This window comes from Phallusia mammillata, chromosome 1 (genome assembly GCF_965637545.1).
Source record: "Phallusia mammillata chromosome 1, kaPhaMamm4.hap1.1, whole genome shotgun sequence".
NCBI classification, from domain to species: domain Eukaryota; kingdom Metazoa; phylum Chordata; class Ascidiacea; order Phlebobranchia; family Ascidiidae; genus Phallusia; species Phallusia mammillata.
Window position 1 is genome coordinate 10201716 of NC_137252.1, and position 23980 is coordinate 10225695.

Here is a 23980-nt window from a genome sequence, read left to right on the forward strand (position 1 = left end):
GTAAAAGAAGAACCTCGATGAACAGCTATGTTTTCGATGCAACAATATCAAGCAAATTGAAAACTTTTAGAACACATTTAAAGGCTCCGAGTGCAGTGAAAACGTTTATTGTCCATCCAACGATATCGAGGACAGTGCAATAGCAAATTAACGTACACCGATTGAGTCATGTACAGGTACTCATTGCTAAATATGCGAAAGCGGCAAAATGCATGGATGGTTAATGACAAAACACCTTTTCTACATCTTCAGTCGCTACATATTATCCTGATTCTGACAAATTGCAAGAAATGTAAATGATGAAAAATGAAAATGCCCCCTTTTCGGCCAAACGGCAACCAACAATGCTAAATGGTTTGTATTTTGGAAGTACTTTTAGTTGATTTGGGGCTTGCTGGGATTTTTTAAAGCTGAATGATTTGAAAGTTTAGAAATTGGAACTTTGAGATTTGACAAAGATTCTTGATGGGATATGCATCACAAAAGGATAACAGAGAAACGTTTGCGATATAAAAATCAGGCACCATTGCCAGCAACAAGTGGACGGATGGAAAACATAATGTCAGTGAAATCCCGGGGATTCTAAAATCCCAACATATTGATTTACTGTGACCTTTAGAAAGAAAAGAAAAAAATCTATATCCAAAAAATTCAAAAAACAGCAATTCGTATCAATTGGTATGGCACAAACAACTCCAACAATGTAAATGCAATATATGTTAAAAAAATTTGAGACAAGTGGTTTCAACTGACAAACAATCAAAACTGTAGTGCTCTTGGAAGCATAACAAACAAAAGACAAATTTGTTAAGATCGGCACAGGTTAAAAGAATAAGGGAAGTAATAAATTCGCAAGCTATATGGACGTATTTTTTGCGTGTTGCAAAACGTTGAAACAGTTATCACATGTGGATAATATATCATTCGTGCTGTAAAATAACCCTTTCTGAACACTGATTTAGATAAAGAATCCGCCAAATAAAACAGAAAACAAACTGATTCTGAAGGATTCCTAAATGTACGTGGCTCTGGAAAGGTGCATAAACAATCTTAACCGAAAACGGTCCCCCAAATTTCTCCAGCGGTTTCCCAAAATTTGCCAGTAGCCTAATAAATAATTCGTTTAAGCAAATATGGCTATTTTTTGGTATTTCAATGAAACACTTGCGGTCTCTTAAAACTACTTAGCGGTCACCCAAACCAAACCTTAAAAAAAACCTGCTCACAATACGAATGATTTTAACACAATTATTAAATAGCCAAGTACTACCACCAAGAGCGCGTTGTTCTGGATAGAAAGTTACCAAATGTCTTTTCCTCAGCTAGTGTTATCACAAAATACTCTTTATCAATTACATGAGGATACCGCTTTAAACCGCAAAAATACCCAGGACTCTTTTGTCTCTAAATACGGTAATTATTCATTTGGAATAGTGATGCACCGAACACGCCTAAAGACGTTCAAGATGAAATCGAACATTCAGTAAAATAGTAGAATGTTGTCGAAACCGAAAGGCCTGGATTTTTATATGAGATGTTGTCAGTGCAAGTAAACCCATAAACGGCATGAAACACCAGTTATTTTTAAAAAGTTGAAACCGGAATATGACAAAACAGTATAATCGCTCAAAATGTTTGCGTCGGTGCATCACTAATTACCATACACGTCCAGTGGGATCTAATATACTTATTTTCAGAGTATTTCTAGCAGCACCCGTTTTTAATACCCCTACTTCAAGAGGACATTAAATATACTGTGGAAAATTTACGGTCAAAAAGCCAACCATATTAAGCAAGCGATGCAAAGCAAGTGTTAGTCGATTTTTGACATGTACTTAGCGCCAGGTTTGAAGCGAACGCGTAAAAGATACAAGAGAAAATGCAAAAAAAAACAACGTTTCCAAATGTACAGGCATATACACATAATTAATGAGGCAGGGGGCTGTGTAGGCCCGAATAGGGTTAATATGTGTAAATATGGGTTGGCCACCCAAATATGGACACAACCTTTTTTAGTACAAAACGGTAAAGCTGCTAACACAGGAACACACAGCACACATGGTTTGCTAAATACCGATAGAAGACGTAAATAGCGCAGTTATTTAAATCAAAAGACTGGAATAAGGCTAGGGACTAAATTGAACATAAAGAACTGGGTTTTTAGGTTTGTTGCTATTATTGTTATGAAACTTCAGACTAACCCAAGTAGTCCTAAAGGTCAACATTTTTTACGCAAACAGCATTTCAAATATTTGCCCGCGCCACCTACCGTAAATTCACAAACCTGTGTGTCGTGAGTTCCTGTGTTAGTAGCTCTACTGTACAAAACAAGGCAAAACGCAAGACTTAACATTAATGCCAAGAAATGTTCAGAGCAATTCCAAATCAGCAATTAAAATTTGTTAAAAAGGCAAATAGCGAAATAAAAAATGGAACAAAACGTATGACCACACAAAAAACACATGATAAATTGTACATTTTACCAAAAAAATCACAAACTTTCTGCCAACTATTTAAAAAAGGTTGACTGTGTTTTAAGGGCAAGGCACGTTACTTGAACTCTCTACATAATGATAAAAGACTGCTACTTCCGCGCTTAATAAACAACCGACTGATTTAAATTTTTACCTCATGAGTAGGAGTAGTGACCACTGGCGCCTCCTTCTTTCATCACAAGCCTGATGTTATCGATGACAGATTCGCGATCCACCGCTTTGCACATATCATATACAGTTAATGCTGCCACCGTCACCCCAGTAAGCGCTTCCATTTCGACTCCGGTACGATCAGCCGTCCCAGCTAAACCCTCTATTGCCACCGAGCGGTCATCATAATCTAGTTTGAGCGTGATTTCTATGCGAGTAAGGGAAATGGAATGACAGAGTGGAATCAGAGTCGAGGTTTGCTTTGCTGCCATGATTCCAGCAATTTTGGCCACCTCCAAAACGTCGCCCTTGGACAGGGTATTTTCGGAAACCGCTTGAAATGCGGCATCGCTAAGACGAACTTTTCCTGTCGCCACGGCAACACGCTTTGTGATTGGCTTATTTGAAACGTCGACCATCGTTGCTTTGCCGCTGTCATTGACGTGGGTGAGTTTGGAGCTGCACTTGGTATGTGAAACATGGATATTTCTGGCCGACGTGTAAGTTGCAAATGACGGGGCCAGTAGGATTGGGCGAGTAAGGGCTAGTAAAACATTAGAATGGTGGGGAGATACAAGAGAGGCAGAGGGGAAAGGATAATCTGCAGAAAAGAAAGAATACCTTAGTTATCAACAGATCATCAAATTTGCTTGATGTTACACCTCAACGGATATGTCTAATTTTGCGTTAGTGGTTAGCAAACTGGATTAAGATCGGAATTTATGAAAGAAACTACATTGTTAAACTATTTTTTAGCACGTAAAAACGTTGTATTTCTTTCTCTTGTTCGAAAGTTTGCCGCGTTTCGCAAGAATTCGCCCCTATTGACCCACATAAATGAATTCCGTTTTGCGTTGCTAAGCGTTTTCTTTCAGATAGATGTAAAAAAATGCTTGTGATATTTGACAATTTGAAGATTTTGCGGGGACTTAAAACTGGAAGCCAAATCCGACTTACGGAAACCATACGATTTAAGAAACCCCACTTAAATGTTGGGTTGTTTCGTGCCAAGACACGCTGCTTTTAAAATTGTTTACAACTTAGTATCAACTTAGTACAGTTAATCAATCAGTTTAAAACCATGCAAAAGTGAAACCCTTCCTCACTGCAAAGGTACTAACTTTGGCGGCGAGTTCACCCACCGATCAGTATCATTGGTCGGTTTTTCATCGTTGCAAGGTTGAACATTCCTACAAAAGATTGTTTCGTTCCAAAAACTTGTTTTGTTAATATGCATAAAAAAGATACCGTTCTGATTTTACGCAAACCTGACGTATCACAACCTAGACTTCGGAGATACGCACGTTGCAATTTGCAATCACAGTAGTTAGGGTAAACATTGGCCTCATTGTTTACTTTATAACCAAACAAACCTTTTTTTGGTGTAAAAGCTTAAAATCACTCCGAAAAATCTTAAGCGATCAACATAACAGATTGCGAAATACGACAAAGCAATACGCTTGATGGATTAAAACGATAGCATCTTAAATATCGACAGACACCCAAGGAATTCGAGCTATTTCCCTTTGGGTTCGAAAAATTATAAGATCCCTTTAGGGCTCAATTTTTTGGCAACGAACCGAGCGATCGAAAGATCTCCAACTAGCAAGTTTGATGACGTCATGGTCGGTGTATGACGTACCTGCGTGCTGTTTCTTTTTCCGGTTCACCGCTGCGCCAATGATTTCCATCAGCTGCTGGTCATCTTTGCCTGATCTCAACTCGTCGCGCAACGAAACCTCACTGTTCCCGAACAAACAGACCTACAAACCACATTGTAATGTCACAACCTTTGAAAACTATAAAGACAAAGGATAAAAACAGGGAACGTAGGCGCAAACGGGTCGGAACGTCAGCTTGCCACACATCTGGAAAAGTGTTTTTCGAAATGGGGACTTTTTATGTTGGGCACGAAATTAAAAGTACAAAACGAAACCATACCTGTGTCGCATACACAAGCTTATGCAGAAAGCACCAAAGTCAACCGCAGTCAGAACCAGAGTTAAATGTCAAAATTAGAATTCATGCCTGAACCCAACATACAAGCCCGCAACTCGGTTTCGAACCCGTTTTGTTTTTTCAAAATAAGGCCTGTAGGCTCGAAAGTTAGAGTGCGACACAAATGTGGCTTTGGAGTTTGGAGTCGGCCCTGATCCAAGCCTGTTTATTAAATTCAAGCACGAAAAAGTCAGGCCTGTCTTACAACCTTGGTCAAAACACATGAACAATGTCACAGCTCAAGTTGACAGACGTGCCTCAAAGTACGGCCTAAAGTCAGAGCACATAAACCGAAAATGAAACACACGCACGAACAATTTAAAAATCTCAACAGCTTTTATCTGCTTATTTTAGATACTGTCATATTAATTCCACAGCTGTAATCTGGCGTTTTTCCACAAAAATTATACTAACAGCTGTCTTGTTGGAGTAATATATGTCGTATATCTTTCCAAGGCTTTAACGTCAATAAAAACTGTTTGAGCGGTATGTTCTATATGAGCATATAGTCCATATACCAGCTTGTGGGAAATGTTGTATGTGCCGTAAGGGACACTCGGTAATAAGTAATATAACAAACAGTAGTCAATGCTAAATCATAATGAACATGCGCCAAAAACCCTTGGCAAATATAATTCAATCAGACCTTCAGGTTTCCGTCTGCTGTGATGCGAAGTCGATTGCAAGTACCACAGAAGTGTTCGGACATTGATGTGATGAAGCCAAACTGCCCAGCATAACCGTCCACTTTGTAGCCCTGTCAACGGAATGTGCTCGTTAAGATGTTTCTATAGTGTCGGTGGAAGCTAAAAAAAACCTTTACATTTTTAACATAACTTTCACATGCAATTAAAGAGACCATAACCTTTTAGAGCGCAAAAACCAGCAGAGTTGAAAATCGGTTTACCACGAGCCAGAAAGGCATACTTAGACTTGTTGGATTATATAGCCTGTTATGGAAACCCCTCAAGGTTATGGAAAACCCAAACAAACAAACAACAAAACCACTTTTGAAATCAAATTTGTCATTGTACAAGGCAAAAAATGATCAATTGTGTTTTTTACCTGCATCATATCAATTGTTATACGTGCTACATTATCACTTGTTATATCAATTGTTCCGTGCTGGATTTAAACTACTTTTATGCGTCCGTATGTCAAAAAAATTCGGAAACAAATACGCACGTAATCATTCAGCTTGCCAAACGCGGTGCATAACCAATACGCAATAGGCTAAATTCGTGCTAATCGTAGTGCTAAACTCCAAATACATGTGCCATAAAGGGTATATTGCAAGCTCGTCTGGTCGTACAGTGGTGTACATGTAAACCAAAATTGTAAAACTCACCCACAAGAGTTCCATTTTACGTCCAACAAATTTCCTAAGTAAGGTAAATACTTGTTATGGCTTTTTGTGTGTGTTTTGATGCTTTTGTCAGTTTCGAAGAAATTTGACTTTCAAGTTATGCCATAAGCCTGATGAAGGCGTCTCGTATGCAACGTCGAAACGTCGAATAATTAATACCAAAATTGCTGGAAGGGCAATACTCGTAATTAGAAAGAAATGCAAAAAGCTATGCCTGGCGCATATGTTTCAATTGAAACACTCTCAGACGCTGAAAATAGTTAAGAGGGCGACTGGAACTTTCATTGGGGTTGTAACGTAATGTGAAGTAGATGGAAAAATGGGCGAGCAAAGAAAGCAACTCGTATGACATGCAAGGCTATCGGCAACAACAATCGGCATTTACTTCGGCGCTTTAGGCAGTTTTACGCGGCTTATAACGCCGGTAGCACTGCCGGCTTGTCACGGTTCCATTATATCGTTCCGCCAAAGAATTCTGACTTGTCATCGTATCACAGACGGGACAAGCATTAGCTCCCTGACTATGCGTTTAATCGCAGTTCAGATCTGCCTGAGCCAAATTGCAATTGACTCAAGAATTTTTTTGTTTGTGTAGGTTAGCCTAACACAGTGGTTCTTAACCTTTTTATAACGGCCGAACTCCTACGATATTCTTCAGCCTTTGGTCGAACCCCAAAGTTACATCCTAGGTTTTTGACTCATTTTGTTTGGTGGGTCATAATTATAGTTTTTGTTCAAACGCAGTGCCAACAGTTACTTATTGTTACTTTGTTAAATTCTGACACAGTAATACAAGCAACTTGTTTAATGATTGCTTTAATTCCGGCAATTTTTAGTTTTTACCAAAATAAAGCATTGTATTTTTAGCATCTGTACACAAACATGAAAAAGATAAAGAAATTAGTTTTTGGTGCCAACAAAATTTCGTTGTGTTTCTGCTTACGAACAACGCGAACAGTGCTCTTGTTAAATCAAAAAAGAAAAGAAAACCTTAGTGAATGGGTGCACAACCATTTTGTTAGGACGGCCGCATCGCAGATTCTTATTTTACCAACGGCCGCCATTTACCTGCTTATTTTTTCAAAAAAATACTTGGTTTATATTATGTATTTACCATCAAATACCGCCCAAAAAGCCCAGATTAATTTCTAGCTCGGTGCACAGATTGAGCTGCACAGCGAGGAGATCAGTCTTAAGTGTTTATTATGTAATAATCTATATTGTGATGCTTGGTACCTGTTTTGTTCGCATTGTTGGCACACAATAGGCGATCAAAAAGTCTGACACATATGGTTATTAGGCTGGTATTACTCTTTTTAGTACCACAAAAACTGTTTAGAGATGTTTAAAACAGCCCTGCCTAAGTTTAACCTTCCAGTGTTTTGATATTTGGCAAATACAAATTGCTGTGTTTAGCGACTTTCGACCCTAAAGTTTGACAAAAACGAGTGATTTGTACTTCAAAAAGACCTTCGTCGAACCCCGGATTTGGCGTTGCCGAACCCCTGGGGTTCGATCGAACCCCGGTTACGAACCACTGGCCTAACATAAGCAAAAATGATACATAGTATGTTTAGGTTAATGGGTTTTCAACCGGTGAAAAATAAAATAAAATCTTTACGTTATTTCTTGTACCCTTTCAAATCTCATGAAATCACATTTTATAGTTTTATATTCAAGATTAGGAAAAAGTGTTTTACAAAATAAGGTGGTAGCAATTGAACTTAAATTTTAAAAGACGTTATCACATATATAACAAATATTTTACATTTTCAAACCAATTTCTATCCTAAATTGTACACTGAAGATTAATACCATTATAATATTATTTCCATAGTATATTTCCAAAGTAGGAGGTTATTAGCTATCTAAAGAAGGAACGACAGTCGAAAGTTTTCTGTTCAGCGACAAACAAAATGGTAGCGACTTTTAATATTCTCGAAAAAGCTTTATTTCTCGAAATCATTGCAAAAAATATGACACAAAGTTCCTGATCACAAAGTAACCACTCTTTACGCTAATCCCTAACTTATACGCAAACCTTACCGAGTTTATCTCCAACTAGGCCAAAATGCGTATATTTGCTTTTTGAAGGATACTATACGCAACATGTATATAAGCATTGAGCCATTTGATAAGTAAGATACAGACAGTGCCAAATGTTTTGACCCAAAACGTCAGTGCAGCTGGTAACAAGACATTGGCCGTATTAACTAGTGTAGCCGCATGGTTTTTATTAACGATACAGTTTTGAATTACATCATTTACAACCTAAGAAATCATTTTTAAAACTAAAATGCAGAAATTGTGAGTGTTAAATATTTTTGGTACATATTTGTAAAAGATTCAACGTCGTATGGGCTATGCTTACTGTTACCGCGTGTTATATTGTCATTTTGTTTGATTCAAATGAAAAGTGTGTCACCTGTCGCAAATCTGATTACGCACTACTGACGTTACTGCTTTTTTTTGAGAGAGGGGCAACATGTTTAACGAATTATAATGAACCTAATAATATACATTTGTAGATGAATATACGCATGAACAGCATCGTCATGATTATTGTATTTTTGTCATATTGTTATAACGACCTTTATGCTTCACTAGTGTGCCAGATTTCGAACTTGCAAACTAATTTCGGCAAAAAACGCACAAAATTATAATTCACGTGAACCGCATCCCAGCCACGAAGTTTTCAGGCAATTATCAGAAGTGCGACAATCCAAAATGGCGATGTTATCACAAACCGCCCGGTATGCAGAAGCCAAAGAAGCGACGCCGCACAATGCACAATCGAGTCGACGCGTTTAGGTTTATCTGTGGGGCTGACTGGCGGCGAAACATCACTAACACCGCACCCGGAGACAGCAGTCATGGCTGACAGATTCACGTGCAAAGCAAGAACTTTCGGCCAAGCGACACAACCTCAATCTACTTTATGGAGCGTTTGTAAAGGGCAAACGTGAGGGCAAACGTGAGGGCAAACGTGATGATTTGCGCACTTATAACAAGTTGCAGTTATATTGGTTATGTCATGTAAAGTGCTGTTTCGATATTTGGACATATTTGTGAAAGTAAAAGTCACGTTATATAGCGAAAGGAATGCGACCTCTTGAACAGCCATATTGTGGCATAGCAACTCAGAACCTGGGTATCCATATCAGGCCACACATATACAGTAGTATTTTCAACGGATTGTAATGACTTTGTAAGCAAGAACAAATCGGACACAACTAACTCAATGGTATGTTCTGCACCGTCAACAAAATGATCAATCCTTAGCGACTATATAATACACAGCACAGAAACTTTGTTACACCATTTGAACCGTAGGTCCATTAAAGTTGTTTCAGTAAGGCGAAAGAATCAACCTAAAATCTATTCATTGAAGGTTAAAAAGGGCCTGAAAAAAATACAAACAGGAAATTGAATTCAAGGCTCTCGCGTGTAATATGATAAACCTTATCAATAATATAGCATTTGCTGCAGAAGGCAAAGGACCGCGTGAACCCTTTTTAACAAACTGGGTAAATAATACTTAAAAACAAGAGTATTTTTGGGCACCGCAGAGCAAAACAGGTCAGATAAATTACAAGCACGAAAAGAAGGGAGTCATTTGGAAATCATACACTGCTGGATATTGCAAAACACACTTATTGCACCCACAAAGCTTTCCGCATAGCGGTTTTGGGTTATCGCAAAATAATATTATCCGCTATGCGTTGAGCTGGCATGGATTGGCTGAAAAAGGAGGCGTGGTAAACGACCCATCGGGTTTACAGCCCGCGTATCAGTTTAAAATATATATAAATTTTAGAGTACAAGTGCATTACCGGGTTAGGATGCCTTTCCTCCTGTTTGCAATTTCCGGTATGTAATAACATTAACAAAATTGCATTGTAAAGTCTTTTGTTTTTTTGTTCCCATTTAGAAATGAAAAGCGGATATAAAATGATCAAGAAAAGGCCCGGATTTCCCCCGAAACTACACGTTTAGGATTTGCGTCGCCAACGGGTAAAACTACAGGTAAAAGATTTGCACCTTGCAGTAAACTAGAACACAATACTTCACATAATTTTAGTAGGTTGGGAATGCAGAAGAAATCTCATAAGTTTTAAATAAAACTCAAACTTCCCACTTAAAACAGCGCTCCGATGTATCAGCATGACGGCAGTGATACACGCTGCAGGGGCAAAATTTACAAGTCTGTATTTTTGGACCCGCCGCAACTATGCAAGCTGCAATCATGGGGACCCTAAGTTGATCAAAAGAAGATACCGACGCTGGCCTAAAAACGTCTGTAGATGTAATCGGTTTCAAATCAGGCGAAAAACTGTGGGAAAATATAGTGTACTGGTAATTTACCACTTAAGCGAAGTTTTCGCATTGACAAGCATCTTTGCAGCATTGAAAATACTTCACTTTGTGACTAAAAAAATACATTTATGACATTAAATATTCGAGTAAACCTTAAAAAGTACTATTGACTTTATACAACTACCCTTTGCATGTACAAAATTTCCCCTTGGTGGGGAAAATTTCCCACCGGTTTAGAACCACTGCTTTGGACGTTCTTTTGGCAAAGACAGAATGTCACCAGTGACGCTGTAAAAGATAATTTACCTTGTGTGTCTCAGACTAAGGTGGACTTTATCTACCATGCAAATGCGGTCTTCACTATAGTTGACGAGGGAAACCACCGAAACAAAACAACTTGAGGTTGCAACACCAGAGAAGGTTACACGACGGTGATTTCCGAACATATAAATGCATTACGCACCTTGGTACACTGGCTGAGGTGCTGCTACAAGAATCAACCGATTTCGCAAAATAAATGTGTACCGCTGCTGTTATAAACTAACGGGGAACACCCACTAACAAAATACAGCTTTAGACATGGAGATAGCCAAATATGGCTAAATCATAATTAGGTCAAATCTCACATAAGGTTATAAACAAACATCAACCTGTGTGGTCTGCAAAGAGGCTAGATTTTCACGGCTAATTTAAGTCTGTAAGTCGGACCTAGTGACATAGTCCAGGATGGGGGTCCTGTAGTCCATATGTTAACAAGTACGGTTTTGTATGGACCTTTATGTAGTTAAATGTTTAAATGTGTTTAGGTACGAGTCCAACCTAATGATAACATGACGATAGACAGATCTAGCGGCTTCTGGACCCCTGCCCTAATCATTTGTGGGAGATTTTCTTGTAAAAAGGTAAATTTGCAGGGACAATCTTTATGTAAATACTTGTACCTGACTAAGCGGGTTTACAACCGTTACTTGCACAGAGAGAAGAAACGTTGGATTTGGTGTTAATTAAGGTGATGTAGGTTCCATCCAGTTTGCCCTTTAAACATTTTTGTTTCACCACGTTTTACCAAGTACTTATAGTTTCGACATTTAAAGTGCGTGCCAGTCAAGACTTGTTTCATAAATTGTATACGCATGGTATGCACTATGAGGGCATCACCGGGTCAAATCAGGTTGGCCAAGTTTCGACCCGAATTAGTTTCGTTGCGATGTAGCTTTCTTTTAAAGGTAACGAGCGCCGTGTGGTAAAGTTAAACTTGCGCCAAACCGCACACTCACGTTATTGCCAGCAAACATGTTGATTGCTGCAAATATTGCGGGTTGCTGCACGTTTTGCAAAATCTTAAAGCGCGACCGCAATGCGGATTCAGTCCCCGCATCGACACGATTTTTTGACGAGAAGTACACAGTTGATTTGACTACCTTAAGCTGAAACACACACCGCAAACCCTAACTTTCCAATCTTAGCCGTAATAAAGACCCTAATTGTGCCAAACAGTAAAAAAAACCACGGCTAAACAGATCTAGTGACTAAAATGTTTGTATTACTGATGCATTTTTTTCGAATTTTTTTGCACAACATACAAACATTGAAAAGTCTTAAAGAGGCAACAACATGTTTGCTACGTATTTTGAAAAGTGGTTTTTGATTACAATGTTTTATGATTTTGGTGACCGCAATTGATATTCTCTTTTATTAAATCTGTAGTGTTCTTTTGGCGAAAAAATTGGTTTGGTCGATAAACGAACATATTTTTTCATTTAAAATAAATTTTTTTTCACTTAAAAAAATCATTTAACGTGTTGAAACCCCCAAACACATGTTTTTGAACTGATGATGACAAACGCAAGTTGTCTGATGATGACGTACGCCTGTACGATAACAATAAAGATTCTTAAAATGTTTGACAAAGAATGTGTGTACTGTATGCATACTTACATCAACTTTGCATGAACCCAGGCACCAGTCAAGCAGGTTTGGTAGCGACTGTGTCGACCTCGTTCAATTAAATCCGCTATGGTGGGCTTTAAAATCGAAAACCTGATCTTGCTATGAAGCGAAAGCGCTGCACGATGTTATGGAAAGGGTTTTTTCGAAACGCACTGATTTGACATAGATTGCTGGAAATAGCATGTCTATAAGTTACATGAAAATAGCAGCGCGTGTGCTGTGCAATTTAAGGTAAATTCTGGCGCGATTTTTCCCTGTGTTGCAAGAATTTTTAGTAATAAATTCAGGTCTACCCAATAACAAACGTTTTACCAATGATAATGTAGACCACGAATGTGTTTCCTAAAACAAAACAATATTTATAAACCCGTTGATAGTACCACGTTAGACTACAACGTTGGTAGAGCCTAATATTTTCTTGTTTGTTTTAAATAAGATTATGTAGTAATTGAGGTAAAGCATCTACGGTAAGATAAAATATTGAGCCGAAACTAAGATGAAGTAAGCACATAAAGGGACTTTTTTGATGTAAATACAAATCCCATAATAAACAGGAACGTTTGACAGCCCTGGCTACAAGCAAGATTTACGAAAACAGGCATGTTTGTCACATAAAAGTCCCACAACAAGTCTTACCATAAAGCGAAGGCTTAAGTGTGTCTTGTTAAATTGCTCTTCCACAGCACACACTTCGTGCCAACAAACGCCATTGGCGAAAAATAACCCGTTTATACAAAAGGTCCGCTTAAAGGTCCGCTTAAGTACAAATATATAGTTTTTTTTCTAAATATAGTATATATAGTTTTAAAGGTTGGGGATTTTCAACCACTTTATGGTTCTCTTAACTGTTATCATTAAAAAACATGCACAACACGAATTGTTTACTATTTAATGTTGATGACAAATGAACTTTTGATCTGTGTAAACCAGGTTTTAAGGTTAACAATCCGTTTAATTTCGCCAGAATTTCACTCGTGCCAATTTGTACACGATGTCAAATCCTTGCTGTTGACGTAAGCAAACTCTATGTTGGTAGCGTTTTCATGGCAACGCGACAAAATGAGTTTACCATTGCTACACGGAACTGCTTTCGTGCTGCAATTTTCTATTCCGGCAAAATTAATCCAAACCTAATATTTTACTGTGAGGCAAACCGCTAGATTGCTAGAACAACAGCAGCCTTCTAAATTTGATCTCAAACCGACTGTCAACAAATAAAAAACGTTTATAATACAGGTCGGAATAGAAAAATGGCCGTAAACGTGACACAGTTTGATATTAAAGATTTAAGAAAACACGTTTTGGTTGTAGGTGTAAATACGCCACACAAGCTATTTTTTGTTGGATAATGATATGTTTGACGTTAAAATTCAGGGTGAAAACTGACAAATGGGCAAAAACATATTTGTACAATCGGTAAAAAGAATTTGGCTAAGTCTGTACTTGGCACATAAAAGTGCTTCGAGCGTTCAATACAACAATTATAAAAACTTCAAACTATGATCAAAAATACACTAAAACAATTTTTAAGCAAACTGTTTTTTCAAGTTCGTTTTAACCGTTTCTTTATATATACCGTACACTTTTTTATCTTGCTCCATAATTTTGCGGGGGTAAGGTTCTCGCGCACAGAAAACGATTAGTACATGTTTACAGACCCAATATAAAGTAAACCATGGTTATGCAGATTTAAACGACAAACACAACAAGTTGGGTGCGAACTGCACGATAACACGACGTGCTCTGATCATGGTTCGGATCAGCAACATCTAATGGCGTTTTGTTGCAATGCCAAGCAACGTGAGCCCGAACCGCGGCATGCAACAACAAATTTAAAGCCACAAAAAATCACTGAAACGCTTCAAGAATAAACCATGGCAAATGTAAAATCATCTGATGGTTGTGTTTTCTAATGATGCATGTAGGGTTTGTTTAAAAGGTTAATGGCCTGTAGTCTGGTAAAAAGTGGTGGTCTTTCATTTCCGGCGTGTATCAAAACCACGCATGCATCATTACAACGTTTTTGAAGTCAACACTTACGTGTATTTTTGAAATTTTGAGACAAACCATTCAAAGTTATGATCCACTGACAAGCGTGAAGGTTTAGTAACAAACAATTATTCAGGGCCCGCGGTTTTTGAGTCACCGTGTACGCCCAATAGAGACCACATTAGGGAATCACTTTCGCGATACGGACACAAAAATCGACGATATCATCAGATTTTAAAAGATTGAGCATTGCTACTTGTTTGTCAAAGTTGCCGGGATGACAAGAACTCGATAGGAAGGGTTGTTTACCACCCTGGTAGGATCAAACCAGGTCATCTACCGACGGCATTTAAACTTGTTTTGTAGTACCTGTACTTGCAGGTGATTTTAATAGATGTTTTGCAAAGTCTTGATGTAATATTTTTTCTGACTTAGTTTACTTAAAAAATACGCTATTTTTCGGGTCGTAGGGTTTGGGCATTGCTTGTTTTAGTGTGTCTATTGTTTGTGTTAGTTTTCAAAACCTGACGGATGCAGTTGTTACTCGCAATTATTTTTTATTGTGAGTATTTCGTTGCATAGCAGCAACTATTGTTTTTATAGTACAGTACATACTTGTCGTCTTGACACATCGTCTAACCCAGTGGTTTTCAACGAGTTTCAGGTCATGAACCACCAACCAATTCAAAGAATGTCGTGGCCCATTCCGTTTTCGAGTTTTGTGTAAAGTAGGCATAGACAACAAGCATTTTGACTTAAAAATATTGTTTTTCAAAACCAATTTTCACCTTTAATTTTTTAACAATTTTTAACAATTTTTAACAATTTTAATGCATGTGTATTAAATTTCACCAAATATACTTGATGTCCTGTGGACCATCTAAAAAGTCATCATGGACCACTAGCGGTTAATGCAACACGATTTAAGAACCACTGGTCCAACCACTTAAGGGTCAGTCTCTCCTTTACTGGACATGGCATACAGTTAAGAGATTGACCAAACTTTAAACGAGGCAGCAAAAGAGTCTGCTTTATAATCAATTGGTCAATAAAATCGGACATTTTTTCTCAATGATTGCTTTATCAAACACGTCCTATTAATCTGGTATATGCACCACGAAACAGTCTTGCAAAAAAATTCAAAAGTTTTTCGTATTCTGAACGGGGCGGTTTATTTTAAAAGATGAAGTTAAACGCTCTTACCTTGGACGTGTCGTTCTTTGCATCCTCCAACCTGACAATATTAGGAAACTTTACGTTGATTGTGTCCAACATATCGCGGTAGGAAACCATTTTCTTGTCGTTCCACTGGTTTCCTGCAAAACACCAAACGTTTCCAACGAGTACGGAGTCTGCTACATGAATAACGGCAAAATGGTGTTTTTTTAGAAAACGGGGCTTTCATGTTAAAAACATATTAAAACTGTCTCACAGTATACACATTGCACGTTTAGCAACGCTTCACTTGGGCTAGACTGATTTTAAAATTGTAGGTTGTATACAAAAACTGTTGATCGCAAAATTTTACATTAAATCTCGCAAAACCGCACAACTCGAGCTTATGTGTGTATTTATTCTAAAACGAGTTAAAAATGTGAATGTGAATGAATGGAAAATGTAAATGAATTCCTCCTATTCACATGTCTATTTTTGCACAAGTAATTCAAACTCATGACATCAGCAGGTTAAACGAGAAAGGTGGCTTTCCTAATTATTGCCATTTTATGTATTCTATATTCTATTTCTTATACCATTTGACATGATTGCTTTCGCAAGCAAAAACGAATGGGACCCCAAACACACGTTCGTACGAATTTGTTACTGTATAAAAGTATGAAAATGGTGCGATTATTTTTAGAATCTGGAGGACAAATTAGGAAAAGCATCTGACCAAATTAAACATTTAAACTCTATTTTCATCATTATAATGTCATGCACCCATACCATAAATAATAATTAGTCTATATGGTATTACAGTATATGGTAATATAACTAGTTCCATCTCCAAAAACTTTTTTTTTTGCTCCACGTATGCAAAGTTTATTGCAATGTTTCATACCGGAACGGAACGAAACGAAATAACGTTATTCGTTCTGAGAAAATTATTTATTTCGTTATTTCGTTCTGGACCGATATTTTCATTTCGTTCCGGTCTGACCGAAATAAATTTATAACGGTATTTTTCGGTATTTCGGTCTTAACAAAAGAACATTTCTTTCTGGTCTTAAAGCGAAAAAAAAGTTACAACACACAAAAATTACTGTCGGTAGTTGTTACGTCACATATAACATTTGTCAATGATGGTCAAACGAATGTAAATTGCAATAAGCTTAACGGCGCGAAATTTTCAGCAATTGTTTAGTGTCAAATGTTCAGAACGAAATACCGGAATAAAAAATAACGGTATTTCGTTCCGTTCCGGTATTTTGATTTTTTTTATTTCGGTATTTCGTTCCGGTATTTGAACCAAAAATTATTTATTTCGTTCCGGTATAACGTTCCGTTCCGTTCCGGTATGAAACACTGGTTTATTGGGAGTAAGCAATTAGTTTGCAACGTTGGAAAATATGAACCTTTTAGCGGGAAAGCACATAAATATTAGTAACTTTTGGTCAAAAAGCGTGGTCATGTTTCATTCCTGAAATGGGCGTGTACATCACTCCACATTATCCTCTTAGTAACGCTTTAGTTTAAAAGCATATCTGATGTCGCATCTTGGGTCAAGTTCTGCAACAATAGCACTTTTATCTCGTGCCATTTTCAGGCTTGTGTTATCTCGCAGATGGATCACAAACACTTGCAAAGTTACCAACGTCACCGTGTGTCAAGATTCGGGTCGTGGCATCGCCATTTTCTAGGAACGTAGGGCAACTTGCCGCATTTTGGTGCTCTTAGCCAAGCACTTGGAAACAAACCAATAGGTTTGATTGACAATACCCAGAATTTAGGAAGATATCTTTTTGGCGAAGAGTGCGTACTTTAAAGATCGATAAGTTGCGGTTAAGCCGAAATTGCAGACAACAACAGCTCTTATGGTGTGTTTTATGGAAAACAAGTTGTCACCAAACTTGGGTTCAACTTTCAGCAGCAGATGTAAAATAGTTCATTATGGAAATTGTGTAAACACAATTTAAAACCAGGGGAAAATTGTAAAGACTTAGTCACAGGGTGGTAACTTTATTTTGTGAGAAATTTTTAATCATTCCACAAACAGCATTGTTTGTTAGTTTTGACACCACATTTGTGCCATAACGTTAGCATATTAAGTAATATGTTTTAGTGGTGCGCCAAATCCGCCTTAAATGGTTACATCGGAATTAAAGCAAATCGCAATATTCGCCTGAAAGACCTAATCAATTTGGTCAAGCCAAGAATACTAAAAATTTCAAAATATCATACCAGGGGCAAAAAACAGTTTTTTGCAGCGGCGTTCGAAAATTCATCGATGATATCTTATGTGAATGGTCGGCATTTGTATGATGCCAACGCAACAGGCTGCTTTTACAAATTATTTGAAATTTGTCTGCAAAAAATCATTTCAATCCAAAACATGTTCGCCTAACAAGACCGATTTGCCTAATTTCCCGCAAAAGCTCAAAACCCATACAAAACGTTTTATGCTAGTTAAGAGTAAGGAACTATGCTGATAACAAACCTAATTTTAAAACTCACACCATTCTACAACCCTTAAATTTACTGATATTAAAAGAAAACGTCATTTTTCCTGCAGTAAATCGTCACTTTGACCTTTCCGTTTATGTTTAAATTTTGCTTTAATTTTTTTTCCAGGTAAATGTGATGACAAAATATGAAGAAATCCAGTCATACGTTTCATGATGTCACTGCGAATGATTGAAAGCAAGCACCAAAATACATTTAACATAAAATTGTTTGCGAAGGGAAATCACAAATATTTTAATCAATGCATATTTACAGATAAGGGTGTGTCTGTGTGTTCAAACCTAAAAATCTCTTCTGGGGCAGTTCTTATACGCAATTTGGTATGCGTCTTGTGAAAAGGTATTTCGTCCTACAACACAAGACAAAACACAAGGTGCAAATCGTTGAATCGAATCAAACCGACCATGTTAACCCCGTTTTTGTGTATTACATTGCGGGAGTCCATTGATTGGCGTAAAGACCTGAATCTGTCAATTTTTACTAATTGTTTTGCTGTGATGGACAAAAAACTAACAGCCATATATTTCAACTGTTTGCGATTGAATCAATATAGAAAAACCAACGAACCGTCAAAAGGCATGTACTCGATGAACCTCACGTCGACATTCAGATTCCTGGTAAGTTGCACAAAGTCGCAGATTTCATCTTCGTTCACCCCGTTCATCACCACACAGTTGATCTAAAAAACAGGATTTGAAGATTTTTAAACGACGATCGACGAAGCCAATGTATTTTCAAATTAGGTTTTTAAATTTTGTCGGGTTATGCTAACAAAAATTCGGATTCAGTAAGTTTTTAATTACAATATAAATTTGCAACAACGCTTCGAAGAGACAGAAAAAGGGTGGATCAGCAAATGCATTAAAATGTATCGCGGTTCATATAACGCATAAAATGGGGAACACAATTTATATTCGGCGTATAATTTTGGAACAGTACACACCGAAAAACGGACATAGCTTGATCAACACAAAGCTATACGGATACAGAGTTTGTACATAGTAAATTGTTGAAACGTCTCCATATATTCATTTTAAAAGTTATAGTAGCTGTGTAAAAGTTTTATTACTGTGAATATTTCGATTCCAGAAAACAGTCTTGTTTCAAAGCTTTGCAGACAACGCGGAAATTTCGTACTGAAACCACAAAAGTTTCGGAAGGTTATAATTTCAGCTTCCGCAACGCCGGCGACTGAGGTCACTTCTGAAAGCGTGACTTGGCTTTAGCAGATACACGGTACAAAAGCGGCGCGGGTCACGCATTTAGCATTGTACGCTAGTCGCTGACTTTTGATCTGCGGTGGCGGCGAAAGTAGAAAGAGGCAAAATTCGCACACATCAGTCGGTTGATCCATAAAGCTTGTTAGTGGTCAAACTAGACTTTAGAAGTGCGCCAATAATGGCAGTTTGATTGCTGAGGCAAGGTCGAAAGTTCGGAAGTTCCGGGTACTCGATTTATCCTGCGTACCATCAGGTTTGAGATAATGCATCGGCTTAGCACTCAAAAATAGAAATGTCATTATTCTAAACCACAAAGCTAAGTTCCAAGATAATTCAAAAACACGTTGCAACCAGTTTCATACCGTGAAAGGCAAAACTTTTCATTTCAGGAAATAAATGTCATAAGAGACCCAAGGCAAAATATATTTAAATCTGATTAAAAATAACATGTATTTTGTTTATTCGCCATCATCAGTTACCTGTTCAAATATAATCTGACGTTTGGTAAATCGTTCTGGGATCGGCGTTTGAAAGTTGCTTTCCGCCAATTCTATGTGTTATTTGCCACGTTTTGAAAGGGAAAGAAGTTGCACAAATTAAACTAATAATTGCCTGACCGGGTCAGTGCAGGAACAAACATTGGCCGTCGAGTCCTTGACACCAATTCGTATAATCTTGTGTTCGAGTAATCGTTTGATAATAAATCCACTTCCGTGACTTTCAACGCAGCTGGATAACGTGTTCAGCTTAGGGTTAATTCCAACGAGGTTTCAACCCAACTAAGCTAAAAGTGGTTTTTCATGTTCCAAGAACGAAGTATTATCCTTGTGTGTAGGTCAAATCACACAAGGAATGCCACCCCAGTTGTTTCTGAGAACGCCGATACGGGAGAAAATGGCAGCGCCACACCATGGGCAGCACTGTCACGAGTTTTAAACTTATCGTTAGTCGCATCTCGTTTTAACCTGATCCCGCCGTCGCACAGAATTAAGGCGTTATACGATTATTTGTGGTTTCCTAGAACTTTGGAATTTCGGCGGGCGAGGTCAGATCAGCTAAATGGTGTAAACTTGCGAAAACACGTAAACAGGAACAGGAATGGGTGTGCTACATTGTTGACGTGATGAAGAGAATTTTACATTTTTTGTTGATCTTTCCTTGATTATTTTGTTTCTTTAAATTTCGCAACTGCAAACTTAACCATTATATTGTTCAGATGTTGCTTGCAATTTCAGATTTAAAATAGATGCTACTGCACCATTTTTTAAGTAGTAACTGCGCATTCATTTGCAAGCTTAATTTAGGTTCCTGTGGCCGCTTTGTAAAGCCTTTTATTGACTGCCTGTTTAAAAAACACACTTTAATGTCATTCGGCACAATGCCTACACGATGTTTCAGAATTTATCACAATTTCGTTTTTAACTACTTCAAATAGGTTCCCATTTTGAAGATTACAAGACCGGTTAGAAATGCGAAACATTCCAATACTGCAGCGTATAATTAACTTTACGGTCACAAGCCTTATGAACGATCTTGGTGTCAATCAAGCTTTTGTTTCGTGGAAATCTCTCTTCCTGGCACACGTACTTGTGCCAGCAGCTTTGTTTGTTTAGGCTACATAACCACCAAGCGGTGTGAAAACTGCAGCATCATGGTATAATGCTGCTATATATAAACAGTATGTGGAAAACGCACTAGAAAGCAACAAATTGTACGTGTGTAATGAGCATCTGCGTGAAGTGGTGCGGGAGAACTTGAAGTTTATCATCTATTATTGGCCTGGTGCAGCTCGTCTGAGCTACTGCCAAACTTTGCTACGAAATTCAATTACTTTACGAGTGTTTTCGAGGAAAGACGCTTCCGCACATGTGGTGGTATTTCTGTAAAAAATTACCACTTCGAAATCATCTCAAAGTTTCGCAAAAGGATTGATAGGCCGCAAGACGGCGCATCGAATCAAAATAAGAGTTTATAGCCAATGGTAAAACGGCGAAGCAGATTTGAAGTTGAGCGTGGGTTGTAAAGCAAAATGAAAGTTTTCCTTCAGTTTGAGAAATGTACGCGTGTTTATCTCCGTTACCTGTTTTGCGCTGTTTATTTCCGTTGCATTTTTACCCTACACCTTACTTCACGTATCCAACATGGTTTTATTTGGTGTGTTTTTTTCTGTTCAATACCACCTCTTTCCCTAACATTGGTGTTTAGTTTTAGGTTCGAACTTAACTCGTTCCACCAACGTATCCCCCAGCTGATCACCTAACCTAGTCCCGTGAGTCCCTGCCACATAACGCTTGTAGTAACGATGTAGCTGCAGCACGTTTACCATCTACCCATCAAGTGTGCCCTCTACTTTTTCGCGCTTTATAACGTCTCAATGTTGCGCAGTTATTTCTGGCATGGCAAACATTATGGTGTAATTGTGCCCCTACAATTTTTTTTACTCTAATTAAAAATAAACTTTAAACCCGAAATGGTGTTTATAATCAACACAAATGGTACCACAGTACTGGCTACAAAAGCAACAACAACTCAGTACCTTAACTGGGGAAAATCCCATAGCCACTGCAGATTCAATTCCTTTCATGACTCTGTCCCAGCCTCTATGTCGAGTGATCAACTCAAATTTCACTGGGTTTAGTGTGTCAAGGCTGATATTTAGAGAATCCAGGCCCGCTTCTTGAAGCGCAGGTAGTTTGCGTGGCAATGTGAGGCCATTGGTTGTCATGCCAATGGACTTAAGATTGCTGTATGGCTCCTTCATGGAATTCAGTTCCTCTGTAATGTAAACACAATTTTCGGTTTTCTGAAAAACTTACAACAATTAAGTTTTTAGCAAAAGACAATAGTTAGGTATTTTTATTTCATGGCTAAAAAGTCAATTGATAGAGTTTCCAATACCTGGGTATGTTAGCTCTTATTGTGTGAATCTAAAATATTTTGCAATATTTAAAAATAAGCATAAGCTTTAGCTGCACCAGCTCCTGAAAAATTAATGTCTTATTCTATTATAAACTGTGTGTGTTAACTCTACTACTTTACTTTGTTGCCTTTTCTCCAAATTATTCATTAAAAAAATACAAGCTGAACAACCATGCTTCCACAGGCTAACCTATAGCTCACCGATAATATCACAGAGGTCTCTTCTTACAAGAGGTTCACCACCAGTCAATCGAATTTTTGTGATTCCTTCTTCAATAAACAACCTGGAGAGCTTGATAATTTCATCCTTAGAAAGCAATTCCTCCTTGGGTGTTAACTGGATCCCTTCAGCAGGCATACAATATTTACCTGCCAAATAAATAGGAAATATCTGTTCTGCCATCCAAGGACATGATCAATGCTTAGACGACAAAATAAGTCTCTGAATTATGTTAAAAGCTTTTCAAGTTATAACCACATTTCACTGTCAAAAATGTGTTCTAAAGTAATAAATAGTAGAACATTTCATTGCCTTCATTTAGGTTAATAATTTGCATCACAAAAGCAAAATACAGTCAAACTTCGATACTATGCCACCCTTTGGGACCGAGAGAAAGTGGCATAGTAGCGAGGGTGGCATAATAGCAAGGGTTGGTTGTAAAAATAGCTTTGTGATGTGACATTGTACTGTAATGCCACGTTGTGTTGTACGATTGTAATTTATTACAGTATACAGTATAATTTATTACAAAAAACGGATAGATCGTGCATAGAACAAACAAGATCTGTTAGTTTTGTCAGGACACAAGCACGGAACGGCGTTTGCATAACTCGCTGCAAAGCCGTGAAACCTCTTAACATGACCACGTTTGTTTACTCAACGATTTGTTTTTCATGTTTTCTCTGTTTTATCATGAGCTCAAACCGAAAATTGTCAGAAGGCCCAATTTTCAATCCGGAATCAGACCATTAATACAGTAATACTGTACTCCCATGTGTCATCGTATCAAGGGTAAGGGGTGGCATAGTAAATATATTTTCTATTGAATTTAGTTGGTGACTATCAAAAGTGGTATAGTATCAAGGGTGGCATAATATCAAGGTGGCATAGTATCGAAGTTTGACTGTACAATTAAATTTTGACCAAGCATATAAAAAATAGCCAAAAAACGAGTTCCATTGTTCTTTCAAAGAAATAAGAAAATATATTTTGCCCAATATTTATGCTCATTGTTAAATATATATTACAGACTACAAAATGGCTTCAACTCACATCTTAAGTTGCATCTTTCAGTTAAAGAAATTCTCAGGTAAGTATGTTCACGATTGAATTTGTCAAGAAGAAAATGTGACAATGGCAAAGGTTCTTCTTTGAGAAGGGTTTGCAACTTCTGCATCCTTTCTGTGCTTTTAATCAGTGGCAACGCACCTGTAACCTTTAAAAAAACAGCAATTAAAAATAAATCCAACAACATAAATTTGACAACCCCCCCCCCCAAAAAAAAAAAATTATTGGACGTTTCTTATTGGATGTCCCCATTAAAACAATTTTTTTAACTTGATTCATTTTGATTACGGAGCATAAACAAATTAAATAAACTAAGAAATTTTAATCCCCATAGTTGTAGCAAGAATGCACGTTGAAACTGTAACACTGTTTTAGCAGAAACAAACACAAACATACTTACAGCGGGTTTTGTTAAAGGGGCTGCTACATGAGCAAATCTGTATTCAACACTTGAAAAGAGGCAGCACGGTTTCATAAACATAGCTAAATGTAATTTTGAGGATATCATTTTGAACTTTTATCAAATCATGTACTTAGGCCTGCAAACAGAATTCAAAAAAGCATGGTCACAATGTATGAAAAACATGCTAAAAAAAATATAGCAAGG

The 23980-nt window shown here is 37.6% G+C and overlaps 1 protein-coding gene across 2 annotated transcripts; it reads right to left on the reverse strand.

Annotated features, from left to right (window-relative positions):
* Positions 1 to 91: 91 nt before the first annotated feature.
* Positions 92 to 23908, reverse strand: LOC145228284 (uncharacterized). 2 transcript variants are annotated; one of them, XM_080093296.1, is made up of 10 exons: positions 23774 to 23908; positions 23359 to 23521; positions 22287 to 22454; positions 21703 to 21941; positions 18514 to 18625; positions 15469 to 15581; positions 5290 to 5400; positions 4288 to 4408; positions 3788 to 3835; positions 92 to 3246 (listed from the first exon to the last, which is right to left on the reverse strand). In XM_080093296.1, exons 1-10 carry the CDS (start codon positions 23879 to 23881, stop codon positions 2630 to 2632), a joined length of 1800 nt encoding a protein of 599 aa, XP_079949422.1. In that variant the 5' UTR covers positions 23882 to 23908; the 3' UTR covers positions 92 to 2629. The 2 variants fall into 2 exon arrangements, with proteins under 2 accessions (XP_079949422.1, XP_079949430.1); XM_080093304.1 differs by lacking the exon at positions 3788 to 3835.
* Positions 23909 to 23980: the final 72 nt, after the last annotated feature.

Bases quoted from the DNA above. Each gene is read 5' to 3' on its own strand.
- LOC145228284 (XM_080093296.1), bottom strand. From the start codon at position 23,881: ATGATATCCTCAAAATTACATTTAGCTATGTTTATGAAACCGTGCTGC. The intron at 23,522-23,773 runs GTAAGTATGTTT...GTTTTTTTAAAG, and splicing joins CCCCTTTAACAAAACCCGCT to GTTACAGGTGCGTTGCCACT. The intron at 21,942-22,286 runs GTGAGCTATAGG...TTTACATTACAG, and splicing joins AGACCTCTGTGATATTATCG to AGGAACTGAATTCCATGAAG.